The 26,570-nt window shown below is 34.4% G+C and overlaps 2 protein-coding genes and 1 pseudogene across 2 annotated transcripts; 2 read left to right on the top strand and 1 right to left on the bottom strand.

Annotated features, from left to right (window-relative positions):
- The first annotated feature begins 2,053 nt into the window (after positions 1 to 2,053).
- On the top strand, positions 2,054 to 2,650 carry LOC131605461 (uncharacterized). Its single transcript, XM_058877812.1, has one exon. The coding sequence runs from the start codon at positions 2,054 to 2,056 to the stop codon at positions 2,648 to 2,650; it is 597 nt and encodes a 198-aa protein (XP_058733795.1).
- Positions 2,651 to 5,211: 2,561 nt separating this feature from the next.
- LOC131602517 (vesicle-associated membrane protein 721-like) lies at positions 5,212 to 10,212 on the top strand. The gene is made up of 5 exons (XM_058874651.1): positions 5,212 to 5,571; positions 5,890 to 6,031; positions 6,131 to 6,251; positions 9,492 to 9,554; positions 9,894 to 10,212. Exons 1-5 carry the CDS (start codon positions 5,376 to 5,378, stop codon positions 10,032 to 10,034), a joined length of 663 nt encoding a protein of 220 aa, XP_058730634.1. The 5' UTR covers positions 5,212 to 5,375; the 3' UTR covers positions 10,035 to 10,212.
- Positions 10,213 to 23,568: 13,356 nt separating this feature from the next.
- LOC131602516 (glucan endo-1,3-beta-glucosidase-like) lies at positions 23,569 to 26,020 on the bottom strand (annotated as a pseudogene).
- Between the last annotated feature and the right edge of the window lie 550 nt (positions 26,021 to 26,570).

Here is a 26,570-nt window from a genome sequence, read left to right as displayed (position 1 = left end):
AGGGGCGGAGCCCCTGGCGGGGTGCGGGGCAGCGCCCCGAACGAAATTTTCGTTTGAATAGTTGCACTCTTTCCCAACCGACATAACCGTTTTACCGAACAGGTGCGTCGTTTCCCAACCAACATAACTGTTTTTACCGAACAAGTGTGTCATTTCAGTTTCTATTGTTGATCTCCTATATAAGGAGTCATTTGGCCTCGGTTTCGAATACGAAAAACATACTTCCTCTACATTCTGATCTGTTCTCCATTGTCAGAAATAGATTGTTCTTCGAGAATTATCCCCGCAAAGATTTCGTGAACCCTGACAAGAATAGGGTCGAAATACTTTGTTCGGAAAGTGAACGAACACGATTCTTGAAGATATCCAGGATTATTATACCTATATCTAACATTGAATCGGTTTTGAAAAATCAATTTGTGTCATTGCATTTATTATTTTATTATCCTAGAATAAAATGATAGCTACTTTTTTCAATGAAAAAAAGCATGGGAAGATTATAGTAGCGGTCATCCGGGACGACATAGGTCGATGACTTTGCGGCTTTTCCAAGTATATTGGCTCTTATAATGCTTTCACAGCGGAGGCATGGGGAACATTTGAAGGCCTTAAGCTTACTTTGGCTAGAGGTTATGGGAAGATTATAGTAAATTTGGATGCGAAGAAGGTTATCAAAGCAATTATGCGGGAGGATAACAATGGATATTCTGACTCGGCGTTAATTTGTCAGATTCGCTTGTTAATGGCCAGGCACAACGTGGTTATTTTAGAGTATACGTTACGGGAAGCTAATAGCTTAGCAAATAAACTTGCTAGAGACGCGAGATTGTTGAAGAATGATCATCAAATTGAAGAGGTTCCTGATCATATCAAGAACCTTCTTCAAAAGAATTCTGCTGGGTGCACTTTTGATAGAGTAGTAGTTGTTTAGTTTTTTCTGTTCTCGGGCTTAGGCCCTCTTTCTCATAAAAAAAACATGGGAAGAAAAATTCCTATTCCAAAAACAATGCACTTGTCAACTATGAAATAATTACTTTGATATGATTTGTTACACATTTTTCTCACTTAACTTTAGTTACCATGTTATCATAAATGTATAATTTTATTTAGAGTTAAATATACGATACTCCTGCAATATAGATTAGTTTTGCACTAGTTCTGTAATTTTTTTTTAGATTTTTCCTATAATTAATTTTTTTTTAACACTGAATTTGGGAATAAATAAAAAAATATTATAGGAGATAATTTGTGCACTTATGGAAAAAAAGACATAAAATTTTGATATTTCATCGTTAAAAAAAAAATAAAACGTAAATGCTAATACTATAATGAGCTTAAAATTAACAACACAAACATTAAAAAACAACCCCAAGACAAATATATTATTTTATGACAAAGTTCTACAAAATAAAAGATAAAATAAAAGATGCAAAGATGAAACTATAGTTACCAACCAAGAGATTTAAAGATTGAAACCTTAGGTTCTACTTGCAAGATATTTAATATCTTCTTCCTTCCACTCTCAACATAAAAGAAACTTTCTTTCTCTCTTTATTTTTTTTAGCATTTCTTTACTCTCTAAAAGTTCTCCCTTTCTCACAAAAATGACCATTATTTATAATGGATAACTAGGGTTTTGGGTGAGGATAATGACCAACTTTGTTAGGGTTTTAAGATAGGGATGGAAGGTGAAAAATAAAGGTTTAGGGGAGGTAAAAGGGCTGTCAAAACTTGGTCCATAAGTCATCCAAAATGCATCATGCAAGGAAACAAACATATCACCAAAATGGGATATTCCATCGACTATTCTGGGCTTTCCGACATTGTATTATAGAATTTGCATATTACAAACTAGTTCTTCAAATAGATGCCACTTGGTTGTACGCTAAATACAAAGGAACCTTATTTATGGCCGTTTCACAAGATGGAAACAATAATATTTTTCCAGTTGCATTCACTATTGTGGAAGGTGAAACTGTTGGGGGTTGGTGTTTCTTTCTCCAAAATCTTCGAACATACGTTGCTCCCTTTTGTGAGATCAACCTACTTCAGGATGGCTTCCCTTTTCCCAAGAAGAGGTGAACGGTGGAGTCCAGTTTCAGAGTTGAGACAACTGTTCAGTGAAAGCCGCGTGAAATTTATGAAAGAACAATTTGCTAAAGCCAACAATCATAATGTTACATCTTTCGACCAATTCAACCGCACCTTCAATGTCAAAGAAACAATTGACCATAATGAAGGCCTCCTGAGACAAGAGTACAGGGTTCTGCTAGAAAAATGGTGGTGCGACTACAAAAAGTTTCAAGCCTTTCGCATGCCTTGCTCCCATGTCATAGCAACATGTTCATACGCGTACCGATATGTCTTAACACTCTTATCTCTCATTTACAAGACCGACACCTTGCTTGGAGTATACAACAATGCATTTCTAGTGATGGCAAAGGAGGATTACTGGCCTTCGTATAAGGGGGAAGTAGTTTGGCATAATGACATGATGCAAAGAAAGAAAAAGGGTCTACCTAACAACACACGTATTAGAACCGATATGGATGATCAAGAAAATATGAAAAGAAAGTGTATCATATGTCATCAAGTCGGGCACAATAGAAATAATTGTCCTAATCGTGGAGCAACCTCCACCAACCAATAATTGTATGTCCTGTATTTGTACTATCTTTTGTGAAATCAACTAGACCTTATTTATTCTTGAAACATATTGGTATTACAACTAAACAAACACAAACAACCCTTAACAACAAACATAAAAATAAATTAACTACATTAATACAACAACATTTTTACGATATCACAACCATCAAAACAATGTCGTCTGTGTCATGCATCATGACCATAACATCAATATCGTTTGATTTTTTTCGTGATAATTGATGTCCCCGTTCTCTGCTTCTGAATTCGCCTGATGCTTTCACCAGCTTCGTACTTTCCGTCTAACCAGCGCATCAACGACCTCTTCAGATGGTCCATGGACTGAATGTTCCAAAATTTCATTTTAATCGGAGGTTTCACAGCTGAGAAACAGACATGACCACCTCTCTTAAAAATCACCAAGGCTGCCATGACAAAAAATCAGAGAGAATATGAAAAACGGTGAAGAAAAAGTGTGGAAATTAAAGAGGGATTGGGGGTATATTTATAGAAAAGTCCTAACACATAAGAGCCACCCCATATGGCTCCTATGTACAGGATATGTACATAGGCGCTACCTTGTAGTAAACCCTAATTCTCCTTGAACTAAGGAGCCACATGGGGGTGGCGCACACACCTAAAAATTTGCACATTGGCGCCACGGGGGTGGCTGCTATGTGTAGGACACCCCCCAAACTTGGTTATCCTGGTAATTTATTTCAAAACCTGATTTTTTAATATTTTTTTTAAATATTGATTATTTGAATTTTTTTCCAATGTTTTAATATATTTTGACTCTCTCTATTCCTTTTAAATTTAATATCAATTTATCAAATTTTTAATATATTTTAATTGTAATAAATAATTTAAAAACTACAAACTACCTTTTTAAATTTAAAATACACAAATTCTTTTAAAAAAACACACTTAAAAAGAATGGAAAGATTAATAAGTATAGGTAAATTGTAACAAAAAAAATAAAATTGAAGGTAAATAAATGTGATGTAGCGAGAGCTAAACTAAACGCGTTGTAGAAAAATCGCATTTATACCGTAAAATGGGAAAGATCCAAATGGAAAATTTAATAATGCAATAACACGCACATTCAGGCTTCAGCCTAATAAATGGAGTATAGAAAAATTAAAAAGATTATTTTAATTAGTGTCGGAAAATTAAAATGTCCTTATTGTTGGATTAGCAGGTGCTGTCAGTAGGGTGAGTTGGATTTTTCAAACCAAGAACAGATGACGATAAATAAACAGAATAAACAAGCTCCCCTAACTATTAGACCAATTACAATGGGGTGTTGAAAAAATTATTCAATAATTGAATGTCTACACTGGTTTGTTGAATGAGGTGTTTAATGTGATGTGGATTAATTGGTGTTGAAAAGATTCAACATGTTGAATGAGAAAAAAGTGGGGCCACATGCAACACTTTACACAATTTTATTGGTTGTTGTGATTATTTAGATTTTATTTTCTTTTAATCATTTAAAATTAATTATTTCATAGTAAATAAATTTTTTATTTATTTTTATTTTTATCAAAATTCATTATTTTTTTCCTCTATAAATAGAGACTTGGTTCATTTGATTTGGACTCATAAAAAAAATTCACTTTTTTCTCTCAATTTTTTTTCTATTTAGCCTTAAAAAAATCATTGTTTGTAGCTCTAAACATCCTTGTAGTGAAATGGATCCCAACAATAACCCTTTTAACACCCAAAATTTTACTAATTATCCTTGTTTGTGAGCCGAGTCTATTGTACTAATTAAATTATGTGTGTTTTATTTTTTGTGTTTCTTTTTTAGTGTGTTGTGTGTTTAGTGTATTTATTGCATTTTTAAGTTTTTTTATAATTTTATTTTTTAAAAAAATAACTATTTTTACATCTCTTATTTATTACTTGCAAGAAAAAAAATTAAGAATAGAAAATTAGAAAAAATAAATAAATTATTAAATTTAAAAAAAAAGTTTAAATATTAATTATTTTAATTTAATTTTAATTGATAATAGATATTAATATATAATCATAAAAACAAAACTTTAAAAGAAAATAAGAATATGATGTGGGGTAGGGTGTTGAATTTTATTAAACAAAACCATTGTAGTGAAAAAAAATTGAATAGGTGTTGAATTATTAGGTGGAAGAGAGAGAAGATGATGTGGAAGATAAAAAGTGAAAAAGTAGGGTGTTGAATAATGTAACCATTGTACATAGTCTTAGCCCTAGCCAAACGCACACGGTGCCTCTAATCTCACAATCAATTCATTTATTTATTAAATTAAACAATTTTATGACAAACAGTTTGGGTAAAGAAAAAGGATAATTAGCTTATAGTATGAAGTAAAGTAAAAAAAGCTTATATGGAATAAGACCTAATTTTGTCCTAATTTACTTTTTTTTCTCTTCCTTTTCTTATTTAAATTAAACCCATCATTATCATTATACTATCATTATAATATTATTATTTACTAATAATTGATTAAAAACTTGATTCCAATACAAATTTCAAACTAATCGCGTCTTTGAAATTATCACCACTTTATAAAACAGTCACAGACCTTTTCTTTTTTCTCACTCTTTCTCTCTCTATAAACCCTCTCTCTCTAGAAAAAGAAAAGAGAAAGAAAAGGTTGGAGAGAATATAGCAAACTCCAAAAGCATCATCAACACCACACCACATCACAAGAAACCGTTTGTTCGATAGATCTGTGGAGAAGAAGATGGGACAGAATCAAAGATCTCTGATCTACGCGTTCGTTTCTCGAGGAAGCGTTCTTCTCTCCGAGTACACCGAATTCAGCGGAAATTTCAATTCCATCGCGTTTCAGTGCCTTCAGAAGCTTCCAGCTTCTAACAACAAATTCACCTACAACTGTGATGGCCACACCTTCAATTACCTCGTCGATAATGGATACAGTTCGTAGTTTTAACTTTTTTTTTTTCATCTTAATCTTATTCTCAATTCATTTCATTTCCGATCTAACGAAAACCTAGTTCTAAATTCGATTTCATGAACAAATTAGTAACCTAGATATTAGTTATATCAGTGTTTTGACGCTATTTGACTATAAAATTGATATTAGGTTAGCGTTGTTCTTCAGTGATTTTCGTGTTTTATATGCATATTAATTAATTAATTATCTATAGATTAATTTAAAATTAGGTTCTGGTGTTTGAAGAGTAGAGTAATTTATAGTACTCATTTTATTTGTATGGATTTTGGTGTTTTTGTAGCTTATTGTGTTGTTGCGGATGAATCGGTTGGAAGACAAGTGCCTGTGGCTTTTCTGGAGCGTGTGAAGGATGATTTTGTTGCGAAATATGGTGGTGGGAAGGCTTCTACAGCTGCACCTAACAGTCTTAATAAGGAATTTGGGTATTGAGTTTTTGTTTTATGAGTTTGATGATTGAGGGTTTGTTTTGTGACTGTGTTGTTTAATGGAAGTTTATGTGCTTTGATGTTTGCTTGTGGCAGGCCTAAGTTGAAGGAACATATGCAGTACTGTGTTGATCATCCTGAGGAGGTGAGCAAGCTTGCTAAGGTGAAAGCTCAGGTTTCTGAAGTCAAAGGTGTCATGATGGAGAATATTGAAAAGGTACATGCTACATATTATGCTTAGTAGTCATTCACTTTGGCTTTGAGGATTATATACAACGGAAGCTGAATGGTTCTAAATCTAATTGATTTGTGATTTTAGAAATCTTAAACTCAAAAGTCCGGCTTTGTTCTGGATTACCTCTGGAATATGGCCTCTCTACCGAATCTTTGGTCATTCTGTTCTATTTTCCTTCATTAATTAGGATGACTTTAAGTATAAAATGGAAATTGATATAGTGAATTACACAATAACTACAAAATAGGTATATATAAATTCTTACTCTTTCAGTATATCATTGCGCGTGTAAGTTAAATATGTTAGGCTTAATTATATTTTTGGTCATTGTTAAATGAGGAAACTCTTTCTTCATTTCTCATCCTTGCAAAATTTGACAAAAATGTTTTTGGTTTCAAATGGCACCTACTAATGGTTGTCGTGTCATGTTCGCATAAAGTAATTGTTAAGGACCGAGAAACAACAATGTTAGAGGGATAAAAATCAAAGAAAATAATTTATGTGGACCTAAACTTCAATTCACTCGGTTTACAGAGACGACCCAAAATACTTTTAAAATTTGGAAGGATAAAAATTCAAGATTTTTTATGCGTTGGCCAAAATCATAATTTGCTTGTTTTATAAAGATCAAACACATTGTTAACCCAATATATTATATAATTTTACACCTTTTACTTTTGAAAGGATTTTGCCATGTGTTAAACTTATGCATGGTAAAATTTTCACCAACCTCCCAATTATAGATAAATTGCGATTTTGAAAAATTAGATTGAGTGTACTTTTTTTTTTAAGATGACAAATGTTTGTAAATTGTAATTAGTTGTTCGAAAACAAGGTAATCAAAATTAAACCGGACATCGAATTGGTGTAGGTACCAATTATGGCTCAAAGATTCAACCTGATTGAACCGGGATTGGACCAGTATTACTTAAACATAATTTTTACACTCTAATATATTACTTTTTATAATCACATTTTTGGACCATATAAATATTCATTTTTTACTTAAATATAATGAATGTTTAAGAGAGTAATATCATTTCTTCCGCAACTTTTTTTCTTTGATTTTGTCTCTTTAATTCTGGTTGTATATTATACATATGTTTATTATTGCTCCAATCCACGGATACCATATCTATTTATTTTTTAAAATAAAGTGTCCAGCGTTGATTGAATGTGCCATTTGTATTATTCCATCCCTCCGATCTCATTATTCTAAAACAAGGGCTACACTTCACATAAACCTCTACTCATTCTGAACTCCTTTTTGTATTCCAGTACTCTTTTAATTCTTCTGATACAGTTGCTTCATACAGTCCCTTTTTCTTTGCTATTGTACTTTTGAAACATATGCTTGATGCAGTCATTTTTTGGGATCTCAAAGTCTAAGAGTGGAAGGACGGCATTATCTTAAAACATTATTTTCTATAATATATTACTCATCACATGAAATTATTATTCTATGTCCACAAACAGCATGTGATAGTGTTTATTTGGAACACAGTATTATGACTCATGAGTGTTTGGTTACTTTTGTTTTTTGTTTTTGATTAGCTCCTAAATAAGCTGATATTGGGACTCGTTATGACTCATGGTTATGATTTTGTATAGTAAGAAGTTGAGGCTTTGTTTGGTCATGTTGTGCACCATTTATCATTTATATGATGTATTTTAAGCTATTTTCATTGAATCTTCAAATTGCACTAACTGATACGATTCATGGTTTGAAATTTAGCTTGGCTATTCATGATTCAATATCCTATTTGTTGTTTTAAAATTGTATAGCACTCATAATCAATGCTTTTGGGGAGATTTCTTTTTCATAAACGTTTTGGACTTGAACATGTGAGCTATGTTTTAGCCAGACATGCAAATTTCTTTGCATGAAAAGCAATAAATATGAGGGTTCATATCTGATCCTGAAGTTATATTAAATGTAAGACCTAAAATGGGATTTTTTAATGACCAATTGGTTGACCTACCTAATTTGGGAAAAGGAAGGTTCACAATGACTAGGGTTCAAGAGGGGCACAAAAAATTAACCGACTATTTGTTCAATTGTTCTCTTGGCAGTATTTTATTTAAGTAGAAAGAAGTTATTATATTAGAAATCATTTTGTAAATAACAAATATTAGACTACTATTTTAATAGCTAATGAAGCTGTCGGTGGTGTCACTTTTTGAAAAAAAGTGTATAGCTTAATTGTTAGGTTGGGTTTTACAGAAGCTTGTGATCAGTGAGTTTGGGTTTTATAAGTTTCTTAACATATTGTACTTTGGTTCTAAGTGGAGAGAAAGTGGATTCCTCTGGCTGCATTTTTTATAATTTTGCATGGTGAGCCAAGACTTGCTTTTTAATGGACACTTGATGGAGCTAGGCTAGGATAACTTCTATCTCCTTCTTCAAGTGCTGTTAATGGGGGACCTACCATCTTTTGGCTCATTGTGTAATTCATTGTAGTTCTATTTTCTGATTTTCACTTAGTTTATGCTTCTGAATTCCATGTTAAAGTTGTGATCATTTGATTCAATGCTTCCGTATGTAGCCATAGCCAGTAGGGTGTAATGAATTGGGTTTGGTTCAGAAAAAGATTGTTGAATTAATGATGCCTTCTGGAATTGTTTTATTTATCCTTAATTTCTTTCTGGCTATCACTTGCATTAAATTAATGTAGCTATAAGTAATATGGCTGAGCTAACAACAATGATCGCTGAGTTCTCATGATTTTTTTCTTGCTGAGAATGTATTAAATTTAGATAGATTTTAGGGAAGTTTTGAAGGCATACATTCTCTTCTTTCACGATAGTACATGTTACTTCTATTTCTGTTGTGCGTGGCTTGAGTCGTGCTTTGCTTGCTGATTATAACATTTCAATTTAAATTCTCTACTGGACCAGAAACCAAATTATATTGAAAACAAAGATATATCTGTTGTATTCAATTATTCTACAACTATCAAATATTTACTCTGCATTTTTGTTGACATTACAATTACAATTTTGTGCATTTCAATGACATATTGAAGGAGTGAATGTCTGTCTATTACTTATACCACATGTATGATATTGAAGAGGTGGTAGATATATCGCAGTTATACATGTTAGAAGAAAAGCAGAGAGAAAAACTAGTCCAGTTTTTGGCATCTGTGATATCCTAATCTTCCATGTCTGCAATCCTTGTTAGATGTCTAATTATATTGACATGTTTGAAACTTAATGTAGGTTCTGGACAGGGGGGAAAAGATAGAGCTTTTGGTTGACAAGACTGAGAACCTTCATCACCAGGTTAGTAATTGTGTGATTGGAATGTCTCAAACTTAAGCATCAGTACTTGGGTTTTTCATGTCAACAACTATTTTCATTCTAATTCCTTAAGCATTTTTTATGATGATTGATGGCATGCTGAGTGTAATGATAAGATCTACCTATTCCTCCATCCAACATAAAAGATAGAGAGTTGAAGGGGTGGTAAAAGAAACACTACCTAGTTTTTCAAATCGATTTGTTTTCTCAGTTGCTGTGTCCATATAAAAGTTAGAGAGTTGAGGGGGTGGTAAAAGAAACAATACCTATTTTTTCAAATCGATTTGTTTTCTCAGTTGCTGTGTACTGTTTCTGATGCAGGCACAAGACTTCAGGAACTCAGGGACCAAAATCCGCAGAAAAATGTGGCTTCAAAATATGAAGATAAAGCTGATTGTACTGGCAATTTTGATAGCCTTGATCCTCGTAATTGTCCTCCCAATCGTTCTTCGGAATAAATAAATGCCACTCTCCTAGACATTTATCTTGTTATTTCGACTTTCTTGTGATTATATATATGATATGATGAGGAAAGATACCAGGTTTATGGCATGATTTTGTATGTAGTCAAGATATTAACCTGTATACCGTTTACCTTTAAGTTTTTACAGTATGATGATGATATATGAATGATTTTATATGCTTTTTTGCCTGTCTATTGTAGTTCAATTTCAGTTCATCTGATCCATCTTATTATTATTCATTCAATTTAAGTTCCTTGTTTGTCCCCTTGTGTATGAATGTTTTCACGAGTACAAAAAAAAAAGTCTTCAAATATCAAGGATTTAGGGCATGCTTGATAAGATTTTGATTTTTTAAATACTCTTTTGCAAGTTAGTTTTAAATATAAAAACTATGTTTAAGAATAAAAACTTAAAATAATCTGTTTGGTAATTTTAATGTTAAAAATGGGAAATTAAAATACTTTCTTGATGAGTTTGTTTTTAAAAAGTAAATTACATAAAATGTTTTTTTTCTTCCACATATTTCACTTTTTCCTTAATTACAATATCTTGGCTTTCAATTAGATATTTATTTAAATTTCATACTCCCTCAAGTCACTTCTAAGAAAATTATTACTAGTATGCAACAAACTAGTCACTTTAATCAGAAAATTATTATTAGTATTCATCAAAGAAATCACACTATTATTTAGAAGATTTCTTAACACACCCTTAGTACCTGAAAATTATTTTATGTAATTTTAAAAGTAATTTTTAATTTTTGGAGATGCATCTTTGGAGAAAATTTGTTACTGTTACAATAAGTTAATGAAACACAAGCACTAAAAGATCAAGAAGTGTTATTAAAAGATCAAGAAGTGTTACTGTTAAAAGTGTGATAGTGCCTGTCACCTGCTTCGTCTTTGACATACAACCTTCAGATAACTTAAGAGTGCAAATAAATCAAACAAACGGTCCCCAGTTGTACTCATGAATCTGCTCAAAGTCCTTGAAGTACCGCAGACATATGACATTCACGTAAGTGATACTCTTGTTCATAAAAATGACAATGCCAGCCAAATACAACATGTATGCTCTCATAGCGTACGCTCTATGCTGCACTACCTGCTTATAATCACCACTAGCCTACTGTGCTCTAAGTAGCTCATCAGTAAACATCTTTGTCAAAAAGCTAAACCTAGCATGAGCCCCTCAGATGAAATCAAACTCCTGCAAGGCAGCCTCTGGGTTAACTCCTAGACATTCTACCATCAACTCCAGCCCCTCGTCTTTGTTAATCTTCCCACGATCTAAAATCTCCTTCTAACCATAAAATGCAGCAGACACACGACATTGTCTAGTGTGATAGACATCTCACCATGTGATAGGTGAAATGATAACGTCTCCGTGTGCCATATCTCTACAAACGTATTAAGCATATCATGGTTAACTGTAACATATCGGTCTTACACAAGTCTCGCATCCCAATTAGTTGTAAAACTTCCTAAAACCATAACTCATTAGGCTGAGGCAGGCCAGTAATCTTCCGCCCATGATTGATGATTTTTAGCGGATCACGTTCCTGCATACATAATTTAATAAGAATGAATATAGTAAACATAATTTAATATTACAATAAACATAGGTTAAAAAGAATGAATCCAACTAAAATTTATCTCTCCGTTCCAGATATGTCTGGCAACATGGTCAGGGTAAAGAGGCAACGATGATAAGTCTGACGGGCCTCCTCCAAACCCCTGGGGTTCCTTCTGGGCTTGGAATGCCTCAGGTGTTGCCTCTGTCTCTTGGACCTGGGATGCCTCAGGTGCCTCTAGTGTATGAGGTAGCTCAGGTGACTCGGGCACCTCTGTTGTCCCGGGTGCCTGAATAGGTGAACTCTGTAGTTTACAGGAAGATAGAGGCATAGATGCATGAAAAGGCCCCTCGCCTCCATCGGGAAAAGGAAGAAGAGGGCAGAGATACATGAGCCCCAGAACCACAAGAATCTAAATCTGAATCTTATAAGTTTGCTCAATGTTGTTCGTGAAGCAAACATGATTTTCGTGGAAAACGCTGATCTTCGTTATGGTGGCTCCAGATGGTCCTTCATGGCTAGCACTCCAACGCCCAAGTTAGTTCAAGATTCAAGATGGTTATAGCCAAATCGGAGATCAGAGATTGTGTAGCTTCTCATCGCATGTGAAATATTTTTATATTTTGGATTGAGTAGAGTGGATTTGAGATGGATTGAGCCTTAGGCCGGTCCAAAATAGTTTTGATTCACAAATAAACTGTTATTCTGTTCTACATATCTCTTTTAATTCACAAAAATATATGTTATAATAATGAGATTTATGTAAAATAAAAAGTTATATATTTAAATTAAAACAAAATATTTCACCACAGTTATATGTAACAACCGTGGTGGAAAAGTGCACCTTTTAAAAATGCCAAAATAGTGTTGTTGGGTATCGAACCTGTGACCTTTCCACTTTTCACTACTATTTCTTAATCCAACCATAGTAAATAATGACGCACTATTTGTGAGTGCACTTTCCCATTAGAGATGTTTTGCATGATGTCAAAACACTAGGACAACTTTAGCATTTATGTATATTGGACGGTATCTCTGAGTCTTAATGTGCATCTTAGTATTAGGGAACTTAGAATGCATTTAGAAAAGGTTTTATCCATCAAAAATCATGTTTTGTGTGAAAAACACGCTTATGTGTTGACACATACGTGCTATGAGTTGACACATGTCGATCATTATTAAAGCCAGTAGGCTCTGTTTGCATGTGTCGACACATACTATAGTTTCTGTTTGCATGTATCGACACATAGAAGAAATTTTTCTTCTATGAGTCGATACATATGACTTATGAGTCGACACATGTACTTGTTTTTTAAAGCTTGTAAGTTCTGTTTGCATGAGTCGACTCATAACGCTCTTCAGGTCGACACATAGTAGAAAATTTAATGCTATGAGCCGACTCATGACATACATGTGTCAAAATGAGTCAACACATGACTTACATGTGTTTACACATGTGTGAATGTTTTTTTTTGAAATTTTGCATTCTTTTCTAAACTTCTAATTTCCCCTTTTGCCTCAAATTTGCGTACATATAAATGTTAGAACAAGATTTGATAATGCATTCAATCTTTAAGTTTTGTTGATAACATCACATATATTTTCAATGTAATAATTTTGCACTCTAATAGTTTCTTAAGTGTACAGATTTACTATTTTTATTGATTAAGGATTGTTGTCTAGAAAATCATTAAAAATAGCTTCAACACACATTAGAAGAACTATTCATCTCAATTCTGAAGTGACATCAGCAATTCTGAAGAATGTCGAATGGCTCATCAAATAAAGAATCTACAAATGTATCTTAAGCTAAGATATTCTATCATACCAGAAGTCAAGATTTTAAGGCTCAGATTAGCTTTTGCTTCCAACTCAGAAATCAATAATGCATCGTTCAAATTGGCTGTTGCTTTCAACTCTGAAGACTTCATTCTGACTATGAAGACTCAACTCTCTTGGATCGTCTATGTTACCAGATCTCTTCCATGATTTATCTACTTCAGACCAGAAGTACATCTCAAAAGAAGAATAATCAGAAAAACTTGCAATAGAAGCAATATGGTACAACAATGCATCACCTTTTCCACTATTGCAGGAACGTATTGTACAAACCCAACTTTTGGTGTGCTCTTTGTCCCCCACGATCTTTAGGAGCCGTTACATCAAGGAAAACTACGTCTTGTCCTCTCTCAGCGATCATATTTTCATGGGACTATATATAAGAGACACTCTCATTTGAAGAAGCTGCCGATTAACAACGCTACTCAAGCTATATTTTCAATCTCAGCAAATAAATTTAAAAGAGAAAAAGACAAAGAAATATCTTAGAGATATTGTACTAAATACTCCATTGTGATAAATCTAGTTTCTAAGAATCTCTAGAACACAAGAGTTGTCGCTCGTTAGATTGTGTTATCATTTGTTCTTAAAGTTTTAGTTTCAATCCGCTTATTAAGAAGCATTATCTTGCAAACAAATATATTTGTAAATCTGTTGATATTTGTATTCCTCATGTGACTAGGTTGTTAGTCTGTATACTTGAGAGGGCTAAGGTGTCTTTCTTCTAGACTCTTATAGGTTGTTTGTAATCTTTCAAAATTAGTGGATTAAGTCCTTTTCTAAGGCGAAATCACCTTGGCTGGTGGACAAGATTAACTGTTTCTAAGGTGAACTTGTATAACCGAACATGTTCTTTTCTTCTCCCTCTTAACTATCTCATGAATTATTGTGAATAGTTTTTCTAAGAAGAAAAGTTTTTAGAAAACCCAATTCAACCCCCCTTTCTTGTGTTTTTCTCTACCTTCAATAAATATTGCATACATGCATCATTTCAAGGTGATGAAACCATAAACATACAAAGAGTTCTCTTCATGTTCAACCTCACATCTATGCATACACATAAACAAATTACACATAATCATTCTTTGTTTGGATGCCATCTAGATTTGGTTGATAATGTCCAATTTAGGTTGTTGAATTATAATTTGGGTTGAGAATCTTTAGGGATTTCATTAGGAAAACCAGTTAGGGTTTGTCCTCAAAGACCAAGGTGTTGATTTGGGGATTTTGCACAAAACTTCACAATTTGGATTCAGAGTGAAAGCTTCAAAAAAAGTGGTTCTATCAAAGGAGGAGTGCTAACTGGATGATCGTTTGGAAGCCTTATGTCACAATAATTCGCAATTGGATTCAGCCGAGTGAAAACTTCACAGAAGGTGGTTCTGTTGAAGGAGTAACGGTGACCGGATGATCAATTGGTATTATCGAGGTTTCAACAATTCACAATTTGGATTCATCCGAGTGAAAGGTTTGAAGAATGATGGTTCGGACAAACGAGTAACGGTAACCGGAGGATCAAATTGATATTGTTGGGTGACTTAATCAAGCTCAAGATCAAGTGAATAGAAAGAAATAGAATCAACATCAAACATAGGGTTTGTAGGATTGGATTGCTACATTTCTCTTGTAATTAGATTTTGCAAAGTAAGATTGATTATCTCACTTTCGTTTGGAATTGGGGGCAGACGTAGCCATAGCGTGGACAATTAGTGAACTGCCTAAACAAGTCCTTGTGTCTCTCTCTCTCTCTCTCTCTCTCTCTCTCTCTCTCTCTCTCTCTCTCTCTCTCTCTCTCTCTCTCTCTCTCTCTCTTTCTATATATATATATATATATATATCTCATTAACTTTCAATAGCAAATTGATAAATTCAGAAATTATGCAATCGATACGACTAGGTAAATTCTTTATCATATCAAAAAAATTTTGATGAGTGGATTACAATCCTTGGGATTGTAATTGAATTTCAAATCAATAAAACCATAAGAAATTTTTGATCAAAATTGTCTGCCCACCAAAAGTTCGATAAATTGCTTCACTCAGATTTTGATTAATCATTTCATTGGAAATAGAATACTTGCGTGTTTAAATTCAAACATATTGTGTTTATTATTGAAATATACTGATTCAATTTCTTTTCATTATCATTGCAAGTCTTAGTGGTTTTAACTCATATCCGAGTTTTCTGATAACACTTCATATTAGACGAATTGATCAGGGCGTTTTTCCGCTATCCATAACAACAGTTTTAAAACTGTATCTTCACCAAGTATTTTTTTAATTGGGGATCTATTCACCCCCTTTAGATAATTTGCCTTCGTCTAACACAATTCAGATTTTTTACCCCGACAAATAGCCCGTGGTGAAAAGTAACCCACTTTCTATCACACCCTTCGTTACCACAGACCATCAACTGTGGTGAAATGCTTAATCCAAATATGGTGAAAGATAATTTTTGTAGTTTTGTGATAATCACCAGAGATTTTGTTTTTGATGAACAGTTAATGTTGAAATAGTGAGTTGCAATAAATGTGTCAACATCTAAAGGAGAAACTTCCAGGAAATAGGTGATTCAGGTGGATGTTGATCCACCACTAATGAACAATATGCATGTAGAGCCTAAAGCACAAAAATAACCAGACTGTGATCACTACAACGTTTAAGGGCTTTAAAAGCGCTTTTTTTGGGCTTTAAGAGCGCTTAAAAGCGCTGCCAAAGCTAGCGCTGCCGTAGGCTACGAGAGCGCTTTTGAAACTCCAAAAGCGCTATCGTAGCCCCTCCTATAGCAGCGCTTTTTCCAGAAAAGCGCTCTCGTATCCCCCTATAGCAGCGCTTTTTCCAGAAAAGCGCTCTCGTAGCCCCCACTATAGCAGCGCTTTTTCCAGAAAAGCGCTCTCGTAGCCAACCCTATAGCAGCGCTTTTTCCAGAAAAGCGCTCTCGTAGCCTCCCCTATAAGAGCGCTTTTTCCAGAAGCGCTTTCGTAGGTTGCGCTTTTTTTATTTTTTATGCTTTTTTTTAATCTTAGGCAGCGCTTTTAGTTATAAAGCACTTTAGTAGGTGCCCCTTTAAGAGCGTTTTTTTAAAAGCGCTGCCGTAGCTAAATGCAGTATTTTAAAGTGCAACCTGTAATTTAAGCCTCCCAGTTTGACCTGTAATTTATATTTATTTTCAACCTGTAATATATTTTCGACCTGTAATATATTTTCAACCTATAATATATTTTCGACCTGTAATATATTTTCAACCTGTAATATTTTCGACCTGTGATATATTTTCGACCTGTGAAATATTTTCAACCATATGTAGGACAATATATATATACTAATATAATACCATTAAAATATCTAAAATTATATATATACATCATTATAGTTCAATTCACAAAAGCGCACTAATGTCAAACAAACTAAATCAGTAACATCAACAATATTATACTTCAAATATTGGCAACAGTATGAACAAAGTTAGTAACCACCTAGACTATAATATTATACTTCAAAAGTTTGATTGTTTCCCAGCCTGGTCCTGCAAAGTATGAACAAAACAACTGGGTCAATTAAAGGCTCCAACATTTATACTTCAAAATTTCCAAGAAAACAAATTGTCATTCAGTAACATCAACAGTATTATTAGCAACAATTTCATGTGATTTGCAACTCAATCCACCAGTGTAATGTGTCATCAATCCAGTTTTAAATCAAACTATCAGCACCACTTAACAACAACAAAAACAAACATGATTCATATAACAACGTCATCATCGTCAACTAATATTAAGCAAAATGAACCAACATCCACCAAAGAAACTCAAACACAAAGTCATTATCAAAATAATGTATTCATAAAACTGTTCACACAATAATGTATTCATACCTATATGAATAGTTGCTGAATATAAAATTGACACAATTCCTCTTTGATTTCTTCCAACTTAAGTCTCGTGTAAGAAACATCATAGAAGTCATCAAAGTACTACATAACAAAAACATAATATGAATGATTTAGTTAAATGTAATAACTTATAAGAAATTATCTTAAGTTATAAATCCATACCGTGATTGGAATCTCTAATTGATTCGTTTGAATGATTTCTTTCATAAACCTCAAAACATAGTATCCGCAATCTGAACTGTTTCGCTGTATCAGACACTACATAGGAAAACAAATAAGATTTTATAGTTGTCTTGTTTTATCAAGTAGCATAAATATTATAAGCAAAATTGTGAAAATTAATGTACCTCCACTTTGATCCAAGTAATGTTGTTTGATTTAGTCCGAGATACCTGTGCGTCTCTTTGACTTTGGAACACTTGTATTGATCTAACAAAAATATAAAAACATATATTTAGATCAATCTCACAAATAATTAAATATATAAATATACACGAATATTTAGAGTGATCCCACTTACGTATCAATCATTGACTTCATAGCCGGATAATTGGTCCACTCACCATCTACCGAATTCAGAAAATATACCACTTTTCTTATAGGGTTGATAGCAAGCAACAACCAGTGTGCTCTATAAATTAAAACAATAGTTTATATGAAAATTTTGCTACGCAAAAGAAACAAAGATTAGATGAACCAATAATGAGAAACTAACCCTACTAGTCGGGTATTATACGCCCAAAGAAACAGACTTTCTGTATTGCCGGTGGACAGGAATCTATCGACTAAGTGTTGTCTAACTGATTCCGGTTCCGTAGCAATTGTCATTCCGCTGCAATGGGCGGAAGACACGAAACGGAATCTGTTTGACAATGCAGTCCCGCGCAACACTTTGTCATACAACAACCTTAAATAAAAACATAATAAACATTAGATTATTCATTGAAATGTGTAAATAAATTGTTCGACTAATTAAATAATATTTCAGATGAGTGAATATTACCGGATGTATGAGTGAATATTACCGACGCCTAGTTGTTCATGCGTAAAAATCTCTTGCAAGTCATCTAGTGCAATATTTGACAAGAATTCAATACCAAAGATACCTTCATCCATATTGATTTCACGAAAAGCACCATCCTTCAAATCGGACATATCAACAAGTGTTTCGAGCGTCGTCCGGTATCGAGGCACAAAAGCACCACCTTTTTTTGCCGCTGGCTTCGGAGGACCCTTGGGTGGTACGCTACGAACTTGCTGCGTCACTTGTTGTGATCCCCGAGCAGATGCCTAAAAATTATATAACTTAGGTAAAATAAAATCATGCAGTTTTAGATTCAGATTCGTATTACACCTCGACTCAACATTCCCGTTACTTTTCTCACCATGCAAACTCCAAACTGTATAACTTCTATCAATTTCAAACCGTAGTAAATGCGATGCCAACTGATTCCCGTCAACCTTACCCCCATAACAGCAACCCATGCAAGGACACGCCATTCAAATCGGGTCTTTGGCGTGCGCAACCGCAAACTTAACGAATTCCCATACCCCTTTCTCGTACTCTTTCGACAATCGGTTTGAATTCATTCATGTCTTATCCATGTCTTAATTAAGCTAAACAAAAACGATCAAACTTTCACTCTTCACAAGTAACCCCTATAGCGAATTCAATTCACAAAGTTAGTAAGTCCATCACTTAACGATTAACAAAATTGACATCAAGAATATTCCACATGTCGGAATAATGAGTATTACTTAATATAATCTAAAAATCAACTATTAGTATTCAGTCCTCGACACAACCACTAATTACAGATCATTCATAAGTAGAGAAGTAAGCAACTAATTAAAGTGCAAATGATCCATCATAGCAGTTCATTCAAATCACAACTAATTACTTTGACGAAAGAGATTCAAAAACTATAGCAAAAGAATAACTAATTACCTTTAGAGAAACTATAGCAAAAGAATAACTAATTACCTTTAGAGAAATTCAGAAACTTCTGGAACCACACACCGTAAGCTAATATGATGTCTCTAGTGATGTTCTTTTAAAAAATCTTTAATATCCCCTGAAAAATAAAATTTAGAACAATTAGCCTTATATACATCCTGCGAATATGTATAATTGATTACGAGCCTCTTTTATACAAGAGTTGGAAAATCATTAAACATAAATAATTAGACATAAATTAGACAGACCATATACAAATAAGAGAAATAGTGATCAGGGGGTTTAAGGTTGAATATGGGTGGAAGCAATGAATCCAAATGGGACAGCACTACGGGAACAAAATGAACGACATAACATGGCTAAGAAAATGATCTGAAACCAAACTAATCATCACCCAGATGTTATCGCTAATCTAGATACATAGTACCGCAAGGTAAATCAAAGTTTAACACCTACTTAGAAACCGGGCCAGCAACTACGCATGTCAAAACATCGTCGTGAAAACGACCACAAATCATAGTCGAGTCATACAAATGGAGAAATCAAGGTGGAGCAATTATATCTCATGAGAAAACAAAAATTTAGCATGTATTTTCATAACAGGGCAGCATTAATGTCTAACGAGAAAGCACACAAAAAGTTGTCGCAAAAGCGAGCAAATACGATACCATCACACTAGCATTAAAGGCTTTAGGTGTTAAAACAATGTCAATGGTCAACATAAATATGATCAAAATAAAAGCTTCATGAACATATTAATATGACAGTAGAGAAGTCAAGTATGCATTAAGTTGAAATTAAGTCACATTGTATGAGCAAAACAAAATACGGGACAACATCGAATTTACACATGGAATGCTCGAAAGGTCGAGCCAAAATCGCACGAACATGCTACAGTACTCACCAATTATCAACACAACCAAATATAAAATGGGCATCAACTAAATCGTGATTTACATTCCGAAAATGTGGAAATAACAGAAACATTCAATTTAAAAAATCTGAGGCATAATGAATGCCATATTTCGCAAATTTTGGTGGTGTGGCTGAAAAGGACGAAGGAAATTCTTGATTTTATTCTATTATCAATAGCTTAGTCGATTTTGACGTGGCTTGATTTTCTTCACTTTTATCCATAGGATTACTGGGTAACAAAAACCCAAAAATTCAACCAAGTCATGAAAGATAAATGCTCATTTTGTTTTAATCAATTCCATCCTTGCGTATACAAGTATTGCATAAGCATTTGCGGCTTCCAGCAAGAGAAAAAAGGATTCAAATTCTAAATTTTCAACTAATTTAACTGCATATTTTGGAAGTACAGTTCACAAAAACATATTGCAATGTTACATTTTCTAATATCAACACACGTGATGTTCAAATCAGATTCATGTTCAATCCAAAATCGAACATGGAACTTTATAAATGGAACATATTTTGTAATGTTCTTTCTTTCTTTTACAAATGGAACTTTATATTTCAGTTATAAATGACCCTACAGTATGAAATCAAAATCGACAAACACATTTGTATGCGTTTCTTACTAGTTCAATAAATATATAGAAGTATCTATGTAAGCCATGAAATCAAGATCAACACATTGTTTTTCCTTTTACTAATATCAGAAAACTTAGGAAAATTATAGAAACAATATGGTGGATTAAAACTCAGTATGAATGAAATGAAATCTAAAACAGTGGGAAAACTCAATATGCTGTCAACCAATCCATAAGAGTAGCACAAAACTAAAACAGTGGGAAAAGTATGAATGAAATGAAAACTAAAACAGTGGGAAGACTTTACCTGAACACTAGATTCAAGAAGATTTTGATTTTGACCAAGTAAACCCTAAAATCCCAATTCTGTGTAAGCAGAAGCACAAAACGGCGTAGCAGCGGCGGCGGCTAGTTGGTTTGGGAGTGAGAGTGAGACGACGTCGGAGGGACGGAGGCAGTGAGACGACGACGACGGAGGGAGTGAGAGCGAGGAAGAAGAAACTGAGAGCGAGGAAGAAGATGAAGATGTATGGAGGGAGTTTTTGTGTTTTTGAAAAATAGCGTGTTTTAGTTTTATGAAATATAAATTTTAAACAGGGCTACCAGACCGCTTTTCAAAAGCGCTTTCATACACCACCTATACCAGCTCTTTAATACCAAAAGCGCTTTCGTAACACCCCCCTATAAGAGCGCTTTCAAAAGCGCTTTCATAACCCTACCTATAAGAGCGCTTTTTTAAAAACGCTTTCATAACACACCCTATAAGAGCGCTTTTAAAAAGCGCTTTCATTACCCCCCTTTAAGAGCGCTTTTCTAAGGTGATTTTTAATTTTGTTTTTAGCCAAACCTACGAAAGCGCTTTTGCGCAAAAGCGCTTTCGTAGGTGTGCTGCTAAAAGCCAAATTTGGCGTAGTGGATATTGAAATTGACTTCAAACCTGAAGTTTTAGATGGAGTACAAGATTATGCATTTGTATGTGACAAAGAACACCATCTAATGAAGCCACCAAAAAGATATGGGTATGACGACTTGGCAGCATATGCTCTTCTTACTAGTTCTGGAACGGATAGAGTTCTTGAAGGAAATATTTTTGGGCCGGATTCGCTTTCTAATCAGTTAGACAATCGTCTTGATTAATTAGCATAGTAAAAAAAGGAAAGATTTTCTAGAATGGTTCCCTGATAAATTAAGTAACTTTCTTAATCAGTTATAGAACAGTTTTCGCCCCATAATCGATTATATATGATCCATAATCAGACATAGGCGAAAGTCACGCTGAATATACGATTAAGCAACATCCATAACCGATTAGACATTGGCCAAAACCAATTGTAAGAAGGTTTTGACAAAAGATGAAGTTTGGAAAATCATTTTAAGTGAGTGTGTGCACTGCCTCAGTACTCTAAGACTTACTATTGCCCATTTTACTTATAATTGATCAGAAAGACTAAAACACTTAAGCGCGAGATCAAACGAGCTTTCACATCTTCAGTTCTTTTCGATGTCGATGTTAGCAAATGATTCTCTTGCACAAAACATCTGAACCTTCTTTCTTTTTTATTTTCTTCAATCTATTTTTTCCTTGAAGATGCTCATGATAGTTTTACTAGGATTCCTTTTATCATCATTAAAATATATTATATTTGTTAAGCACATAGAGTCGCAGAGTTCTCTAAACAACAAGAACAAATAGACTCACTGAGAAACAAAACTCTCAATAAGAAAATTCAATAAATCTTAGAGATAACGAAAATGGAAGAAAAGATAATGTCAAAGGAATAATCTCTTTTTTTAGTACATATTCCTAACTAACCCAAAAATGTCAAAAGCTTATCGATCCAATGACCGGGAGACTGAGGGTTCAAAAAATCGTTAACATACAAATAAATCATTGACACATCATTAAAAAAATTAAATCTGATTCCCGTAGAAATCATCATTGCACCTCAACTTTTGCAAGACAATTAATACACGCCCCACCCTAGACCATCTAAACTTAGAGTTGGGGAAACTTGGTTGAGAGAGAAAACACAAATTTTAGGACAAGTCTACATCATACTAGCAAGAAACGTGAACAAGAATAATGGAAAGAGATAACACTCAAACCCCTACAAACTCTAAAGAGTTAAGAACACACAACACCTATCATACAAGCTTAAAAACACCTTTGGTGAGTCTCTTGACAAGACAAAGACCTGAGTCTGCGACTCAAATATCACTCGATCTCTAACCAAACATGAAAATTGTTGACAATTATATTCAACTTATAAGGTTCATGTCTACATCTGTTAGTTTGGTGCAACCTTATTATAAGATTGAAGATAAGCCATAACCTAATCCAACCAACTAAGACTTTAAAGACATTTGTTCCTGACTGGGCCAAAGCCTAACCTACATGGAATCGAGTGACCCATGTCTAATAAAATAACATAGACTATAATGGACACGCCTTATAGGTGCATTAGACTCGTGTCAATCAAATTTGATAGACTATTAGATCAAGGGATTCATAAGATCCACCGACAAATGTGTCCAAGAAGGTTCTAGGGGTCTCCAAACCCTAAACCTTTAGCATAAAATCTAACTAATAGATAGTCCAACTCAGGTAAACATTTTTCTAAACTTAAGACTCACACTCACATATATTTCTTAGCACCAATAAAGGTGACAATTTTTTTTTTTTGGATAAATAAACAAATCCTCCACAAACATCAGACTATATTTTCATAGATTTATACATATAATAGACAAATGTTTTATAAAAATATTGTATCAATATTAATATTTGACAAGTACTCGAGTTGTTTCTATTTTATAATATCCACTTAATATATCAAGTGCAAATCAATCTTCCTCATGGCTATTTTGCTAGTTAGTTTACAAATACACTTCCTATGAAGTTAAAATGATGCGAGAGGAAACAAAAAAAAAACACGTACTTCCAAATCGCATATGTTAACCATAATCTTAACTAGGAACATAAACATTATATAAATAATTTAGAGAAAACATAAACATAGACAAATAAGAAAGTGAAGATGCGATAAGAAGTCATATGATCTAAGGCTTGAAGTAGCAGATTTGAGTGAGCCACCACCACCTGTATCAGGCTTTTTAACGTTTTGCGCTGATCCTGTAGCTGCAGAAGAATACTTACACGTCCCATAACCTGCCACAAAGCACCAATATTCTCATCATTAGTTTCCCCTTCCAAACAATCAATTTAAATTTGGTTGATGGTGTAAAATTTGTCCAGAAAAATATGAAGCAAACTTACTAGGGTCTTTGTCAGTAACGACTCCGGTGTTGCCAAAATCACAGTCCGAATTGTGGCGACCCGACTTCTGATAATACGCGTTCATGGCGTAGGCTGCATGGGACCTCAAAGAATCGGGCTTAAAGCACGCCCCACCATTCTTTATCGGTCCACAGTCTATCCCATTGCTGCAAACATAGTCAATGTTGGCTTGCAACGCCTTTTCAGATGCGATAGTCTTCGGCACGCACCACTTCTTTGAAGCAGACGATTCCGGTGACCCTGCCGGCCCCATTGCCGCAGGCCCCATTGCCACGGGCCCAGATGCGGGCCCCATTGACGCAGGCCCTGACGCAGGACTCATTGCCACGGGCCCTGACGCGGGCCCCATTGCCTGTGGTTACATTACAACAACATATTAGAACACTATAATATAAACCTCAGTTCACACTGTCACGCACTAAATATAATAACAGTACTAAAAAATAAGAAACACATCAAATTATTTTAATGCAGTTTAGAGTATGTGTTTTGGAATTTTCTGATTCAGAGAATTTTCACACGTGCCTCTCAAACCGTCGTACACATATTAATGAATGAAGGAATTTAGAAAGTGTCCTTAGTCAAATATCATAATAATAGCATTTGAAATTTTAACCAAAAGCTACCAAGTGGCATGGTAAGAACTAAGATGAGATGACATGACATGACACCATATCGACATGAAAACGAAATCACCAAAATAGCCCCCAATAACTCTCCAACATGCATATTCTTGAAAAACCAATGTGAATAAAATAGAGACTTAGTTGTACCTGCTTTTAAAACATGTCGTGTTCAAATTTGTCACGTAGACATCTAATTCTAAAACAGTAGATATGCATCGAATTAAACGCTCACACACAAGGATTCTCTTTTATTCTTTTAAACAAATAAATAATTGGAAGAAAAAAAATGAACAAGTACCTGTTGATGTTGTCGGGTAAAAACACCAACGTCGTAAACCGGTGTAAGATCCGGTTTAAACAACCCGTAATTCCGCTCCGAAACAGTGGGTTTAAGATTCTCATTAAACAACGAGAAAATATAAGTTTCAAACGTTCTATTAGGCATCAAAGGAGTCCCTTTCCCTGAATTAACGTGTTTAATAAGATTCCCATTATAAGAAACCGCATTCTCCAAACTCACACCGGGTTGGTTCGGGTCACCCAAAGAAGGCCAACCCGTTTCACCAACAACCAGTTCCACGTCATCGTATCCAAGTTTCTTCATCGCCGAATAAACCGCATCCATCTGAGCATCAAACATATTCGTATAGTTTATTCCAGTTGCTTTATCAAAAACGCCACCGTTTGGCTTAAAGAGCGCATAGTTCAACGTTTCGGGTTTGTTTGGAGAGAAACCGAAGAACGGATACGGGTTAACCATGAAAGGAGATTTCGTTTGACGATGAAAGTCCAGAATGGGAGCGAAGATAGCACGGTCGTAGCCACGGCGGAAGCTTCCAATGCTGGGTGGTTCTGAGGAAGATAGAATACCGAGGGAGTTAGGTGTAACGACTTGAATATGAGGTTTTTATCTGAAGTTTCGAGGATTTCGTTTCCGACGGCGATACGGTTGAAGGCGGTTTTGGGGTGGAAAGGGAGGATGTTTGTAGTGATCCATGAATGGGCTGAGGGTAGTTTGGTGAGGGAAGGGATGTCGCTGTTGGAGACTGTTACGGTGACGGAGATGTTTGTGTTGGCGAAGGCGCGGAGGATGTCGGGGTTTGCGTCGAAGAGTTTGACACGGTTGATGGTGGTTTGGGTTTTGAGGAATGAGGCGACGGTGGAGGGTGGTGGGAGGTTGTCGGCGATGGTGCCGTAGTTGACGCCGATATTGTTGGTTGTGGCGGCGGAGGAGGAACGTTGAAGAAAGAGGAGGAGTAGAAGGAAGGGAAATGGGGTTGCCATTTTGAGTGAGTTTGTGAGATGCGGGAATGATAGAAGCAGTGTTTTAAAAACCGGACCGGATATCAAACAGGTGAAGGTACTGGGTCACTGGTTTATTGGTCGAACCACTGGGTCACTGGTCGAACCGCATGACTAAACCGGGTTAAACCGGATAACTCGGTTGAATAGACCGATCATTATAACAAAATTATATAGATATAAAATCTGTTGAACCAGATGATTCAGTCTCTACAAAATATAACTAGCACTTAAATTTTTTTAAAATATCATATCACAAGTTCAAAATTTAAATTCAAATTTTAAACATAGGTATCACACATAATAAAATAGTACAAAATTACTTTGCAAGTTTAATCGCAATATAATATAATTGAATAATTTATAACAAAATAATTTCATTGTTTACTAAATTTAATTTCAAGAAAGGAAAAATTGTTTCAATGTTGGGATCTCCTTCTTCAAGAGCAAAATCATCGATAACAAAACCAACCCTATATGTAATATTTTTATTTTAATTTTAATTTTATTTCTTTTATTTTTTATTTTTATTTTATTTATTTTATTTTTTAT

Source organism: Vicia villosa, linkage group LG5 (genome assembly GCF_029867415.1).
Source record: "Vicia villosa cultivar HV-30 ecotype Madison, WI linkage group LG5, Vvil1.0, whole genome shotgun sequence".
Lineage (NCBI taxonomy): Eukaryota > Viridiplantae > Streptophyta > Magnoliopsida > Fabales > Fabaceae > Vicia > Vicia villosa.
Note: the sequence above shows the minus strand (reverse complement) of the source record. Positions and strands in the feature narration are given on the sequence as shown.

Bases quoted from the DNA above. Each gene is read 5' to 3' on its own strand.
- LOC131605461 (XM_058877812.1), top strand. From the start codon at position 2,054: ATGGCTTCCCTTTTCCCAAGAAGAGGTGAACGGTGGAGTCCAGTTTCA.
- LOC131602517 (XM_058874651.1), top strand. From the start codon at position 5,376: ATGGGACAGAATCAAAGATCTCTGATCTACGCGTTCGTTTCTCGAGGA. The intron at 5,572-5,889 runs GTTCGTAGTTTT...GTGTTTTTGTAG, and splicing joins CCTCGTCGATAATGGATACA to CTTATTGTGTTGTTGCGGAT. The intron at 9,555-9,893 runs GTTAGTAATTGT...TTTCTGATGCAG, and splicing joins CTGAGAACCTTCATCACCAG to GCACAAGACTTCAGGAACTC.